At 39.9% G+C, this 5,501-nt stretch overlaps 1 protein-coding gene across 1 annotated transcript in view; it reads right to left on the bottom strand.

The window, feature by feature from the left end:
- The window catches only part of MROH9 (maestro heat-like repeat family member 9), a 100,101-nt gene that overhangs the window by 12,698 nt on the left and 81,902 nt on the right, over positions 1 to 5,501 (bottom strand). Inside the window, exon 15 of the mRNA XM_006887462.1 lies at positions 3,366 to 3,542. Coding sequence (XP_006887524.1) covers positions 3,366 to 3,542 — 177 coding nt within the window. The remainder of the gene's footprint in view (positions 1 to 3,365; positions 3,543 to 5,501) is intronic.

Below are 5,501 nucleotides of genomic sequence, written 5' to 3'. Positions count from 1 at the left end.
TTCTCCTTCTCCTTCTCCTTCTCCTTCTCCTTCTCCTTCTCCTTCTCCTTCTCCTTCTCCTTCTCCTTCTCCTTCTCCTTCTTCTTCTTCTTCTTCTTCTTCTTCTTCTTCTTCTTCTTCTTCTTCTTTCTCTCTCTCTCTAATACATTTTTTTTTGTGATAGTCAATATCAGCAGTGAAAATTAAGCCAGGTACTGATTGTGGAACAGACCATCAACCACTCATATGCAAATGCAAATTAAACCTAAAGAAGGTCAAATTAAATCCACAGGAATTGAAATTTGATCTTGAGTCTATCCCTCCCCCAATTTAAAAACCGTGAACGCTAATGAACGAAGATCAGATGGGCTGTGGGAGGATATCAAGAATATCATCCATGAAGAATACAAAAGGACATTAGTAAGGAAGCAGCAGCAGCAGCCAAAATGGATGTCAGAATAGACTCTGAATATTGCACGAGGGCACAGAGAAGCCAAAGCAAAGGGAAGAAATCAAGAATTTAAGGAGCTGAATAGAAGATTTCAAAGGGTAACACAGGAAGACAAATACTTTGATATTATAATGAAATGTGCAAGGAGCTAGAGTCTGAAATCAAAAGAACCAAATTCACTTGCAATTTTCTAAACTGAGGGAACTAAAGAACAAATTCAAACCACGAGTTGCAATGCTTAAGTACGTGATGTATAGAATATTGAATGATCCAGGAAGCATTAAAAGAAGATGGAAGGAATATACAAAGTCACTGTACCAAAAAGAAGTGGCTGACAGAAGAATTTCAAGAGACAACGGTGATGAAGGAGGACGTTCAGGCTGCTCTGAAGAACTTGGCAAAAAATAAGCACCCAGAAATTGAAGGAGTACCAATTGGCATATTGCAACAAACAGATGTTGCACTAGACATGCTCACCTGGTTGTGCCAAGGAATTTGGAGGATAACTACCTGACCATAATTGTTCCATAATTATTCCCATTTCAAAAGAAGCTGACTTGACATAGCGGGGATATTATCGAACAATGTCACTAATATCACATACAAGCAAAATCCTGCTGATGATTATCCAAAAATGACTGGAACAGTACAGTGACAGAAAACTACCAGAAATACAAGCTGGGTTTAAAAAAGGTGTGGCACTAGAGAAATTGCCAATATCAGATGAATCTTAGCAGAAAGCAAAGAGTACCAGAGGAATATCTATCTGTGTTTCATTGACTATGCAAAGACATTTGACTTTTGGATCACAACAAATTGTGGCTAACTTTGAGGAGAATCAGAATCCCAGAACACTTGATTGTTCCAGGAATCAGCTATCAGAACAGAGCAAGGAAACACTGCATGGTTCAAATCAGGAAAAGAGTGTGTTAGGGATGCATCCTGTCTCTATACCTTTTCAAACTATATGCAGAACAGATCATTTGGGAAGCAGGGATTTATGAGGAGGAATGTGGCATCAAGATTGCAGTAAGATTCATCAACAACTTGCATTATGCAGACGATAGAATCTTGCTTCCTGAAAATGAGGAGGACCTGAAGTGATTGCTGCAGAAAGTAAAGGACTTCAATATGGATTGAAGACAAAGATTCTCTCTACTAGGCCAATTGGCAGTTCCATGGAGAAGTAATTGAGGTTGTTAATAGTTACAGCTTACTTGGCTCCCCAATCAATATTCTTAGCACCAGGAGTCAGGAAACCAAAAGATGAGCTGCACTGGGAAAATCAGCTGTCAGGGACCTCTCCAGAGTACTGAGAAGTACAATGTCAGTTTAGAGATAAAGATGCACCTGATCCAGGCCATGGTCTTCACAATTACTTGCTTTGCATCAGAGAGCTGGACAATGACTAAAGATGACAGAAGAATTGATGGTGCTGGAGAAGAATCTTGAACATACTATAGACCACCAAGAAAAGGAATAGGTCTTTCTTGGAGAGAGTGAAACCAAGTTTATAATTGGAGGCTAGGATTTTGAAGCTTCATCTCACATATTTTGAGCATGTGGCCAGGAGGAACTGATCCTTGGAGAAAGACATCCTACTCAGAAGGGTGGAGGAGCAGCACAGGAGAGAAAAAAGAAAAGACCCTGGATGAGATGGATTGATACAGAAATTGTGGCAATGAGGTTTGTTTTTGTTGTTAGGTGCCATCGAGTTATAGATGACTCATAGCGACCCTATGAATGGAAAACCTGAGCACTGTTCACAGAGTTTCCGAAGGCAAGCCATTTTGGAAGTGGATGCCACTCCTTCGTTCTTCCAAGCTTGTATTAATCGGGAAGCTCCACCAAACACTGTCTGCCATAGGTAACCATTATCACACTTGACACATCAGTGTCATAGTGTTTAGCATCACAGCAACCACGAGTTACCTCTGTACAGCAATGCACAGATCAGTGCTACACCACCTAGAAGAATGTTTCACACACACACACACACACACACACACACACACACACACACACACATAACCCCAAACCAAAAAAACCAAAACCAACAACCAATTTGAACCAGGCCTGAGGGCCACAGGTTAAAACCACCCACCTTAGGCTTGGTAGCATAACTTTCTGTCCACTAGGTCCACGTCACTCTATGTTGTCGTTGTTATTGTTGTTAGGTGCCGTCAAGTCATAGATGACTCTTAGTGCAACCCTATGAATGGAAGACCTGAGCACTGTTCACAGAGTTTCCAGAGGCAAGTCATTCAGAAGTGAATGCCAATGAGGGAGGTGTGTTAAAGTCAGTGAGACTGGCTCAGAACAGGGCAGGTCAGAGCTATTGTACATAGGGTTGTTATGAGTAGCAGGTGATTCAACAGCACATAACAATAACAACATTGTGAACTGTGAAAAAGTTTACAACTAATATTGTAAATCAATCATCCAAGAATATTTTGTTCTGTTTTATTAGTTACAGTACATAAAATATCTGATCATCTAATTATTCCAAAACATTATTCTTCCTCTTACCCATTCCAATAGACTAGATTTCTTATTACAGTTTCATTCCAATTCCAATTCTCATTATCTATCCATTATTTTTCTACTTCCCTCACTTCCTCTACCCTGGCACCTATCCCAGATTGATTCTCTCTGTATGTAAACCTCCCTCTAGTTTTTATAACAGTGGCTTTATGCAATATTATTCCCTTCTTATGGGGAGATTCTTCTAGGGTTTCACAGTGTAGAGAAAATGACAGTACCTATATGACTAATACTAGGAAGCTCTGAAAAAAGAAATGGTGGCTCAGTAATTAAAAAAATAAAAACGAAACCATTTTCTGTGACTATATTCTAGAATATACTATTGCCTCCACCAGGGCTTCACCTGATCTACAAAAACCAATACTCTCACAAAGTAAGCTGAGCAACTCACATGATCCATCAAGGGACAGTAGCTGGAAGCAATCTTGGTACACACAGATGCATAGGTCACTTTATCCAGTTTTCCTAAAAGTCTTCGGAGGGTGATCAAGGCCCGGGTTACTACAGTCTTGTCTTTGGAATGGAATGCATTCAGGATGGATAATAATAAGCTGCAAACATTTTCTATCTACAGATAGAAGAGGGAGAATGTTGGAATTTTGGAATTAGGAGACTGGAGTTAGCAATCTATAGGCACACTTCTGATAACACTAGGATTCTGGAGCTGACCCCACGTGTCAACTCTCAGATTGTCAAAAATTTTATAAGCAAAAAAGAATCATTGTGACAAATTAAATTATGTAAATTTATAGGTAAATTAAAAAATTCTAATAAGTAACTAAAATTATTTCTGTTTCATAGCTGACCCCCCCATTGGGTTTCTGGGGCTATAAATCACACAGGGAGAGATTTCTCATCTTTCTTCTAAGGAGCTGCTGGTAGATTGTAACTGCCAGAGAAGTGAGACTTTGGGTTAGGAGTTTAACTAACTCCCCACAGACTAGGCCATCAGAGCTCCCTAATACTTTTGCAGCTTTTAATTGTTACTTTTGCTCTCAACAAACTCAATTTTGTTACCACTGAGTCAGAACTAACTCGTTGCTGGTCTTCTGGTGGATTTTCAGAAGCTAAAAATGACTATAAAAGGAAAACACTACCCATCTTTCTCTTGAGTAGCTGCTGGTGGATTTGAACAACTTATCATTTGGCTGGCAGCATAACTCCTTACCTACTAGGCTACCACAAGTCTAGAATTTATTTAGTGAGCTTTCATATAAGAGGTTACAATTGGTTACTAACCTAGAAGGTAGGCAATCTGAACAAATTTAGCATCTCCATGAGAGATTTAATAAACTGCTTCCATACAGATTATGGCCAATAAAACCCTACAGAGCAGTTCTACTCTTTAATGTAAAAATGTTGCTATCAGTTAGAAGCTGATTTGATGGTAGATAACAAGAGGTTATTTACATTTATTTTTCTGGATGGTAGAATAAGTAATAGTGCCCTTCTATGAATATCTTCCCAATTTTCTAATTATTGATGTTACTTTTATACCTTAAAACCAGTCATGATGGGAGGATTTATAGCAGGGAAATTTGCCATGTGTTCTGGGGAGTCAGGTGGTAAATATTTACCAACATAAAACACTGGCAGTATGACCTCTTCCATGGGTACCTACTGTCATCGAGTTGATTCCAACTAATAGCCACCTCCACGGCAAACAGGTCTGTCCTGGATAGGGTGAAACCAGGTGACTCCTTAGAGACAAAGAGTTTGAAACTCCATTTTACATATTTTGGGCATGTTGACAAGAAGGGAAAGACATCATGTGTCAAAGGCTGAAGAGCCAGCATAGGAGAGGAAGACCCTGGATGAGATGGCTTGACATAGTGACTATGGCAATGATGTCAGATGTGTCAGAGATGGTGAGTCTGACTCAGGATACAACAAGGTTCAGAGTCATTGTTCATAGGATCGCTATGAGTTGTTGTTGACTTGAAGGTATATAAAAATGACGACGACAACAACAACAACAACAGTGAGTTTCTGAAGATACAAATCTTTAAGGGAGAAGATTGTCTGGCTTTTTCTTCCATAGAACCCCTGGTATGTGCCCGATACAGGCCATGGTCTTTAAAATCACTGGACAGTTACTAGTGGGGATAGAGGAAGAAATGATGCCCTTGGAGAGGCCTCGTCTGACATAGTTTGGACATGTCGTAAGGAGGAACAGGTCCTTGGAGAATGACATCATGCTTGGTAGGGTGGAGGGACAGCACAGGAGAGGAAGACCCTCTATGAGATGGATTGATTCAGTGACTGGGGTAATAGGGTGGATGTGTCAGAGACAGTGAGATTAGCACGGGATAGAGCCAGGTTTGGAACTGTTGTACATAGGGTCGCTATTATAAGTCACAGGGGATTCAACGGCACGTAACAATAACAACAACAACAACAACAACAACAGGTAATAGTAACCTTTTTGGACATGAGAGCCACTGAGGTGCTAAGCAAAGTCAAGGGCATAAATTAGCAGATCACACTCAAACAGAAATTAAAACAAGAAAAAAAAATCAAGTACCAG

The sequence above is a fragment of the Elephantulus edwardii genome, unplaced genomic scaffold (assembly GCF_000299155.1).
Source record: "Elephantulus edwardii isolate Elephantulus edwardi_28Jun2011 unplaced genomic scaffold, EleEdw1.0 scaffold00057, whole genome shotgun sequence".
NCBI lineage: Eukaryota > Metazoa > Chordata > Mammalia > Macroscelidea > Macroscelididae > Elephantulus > Elephantulus edwardii.
Note: the sequence above shows the minus strand (reverse complement) of the source record. Positions and strands in the feature narration are given on the sequence as shown.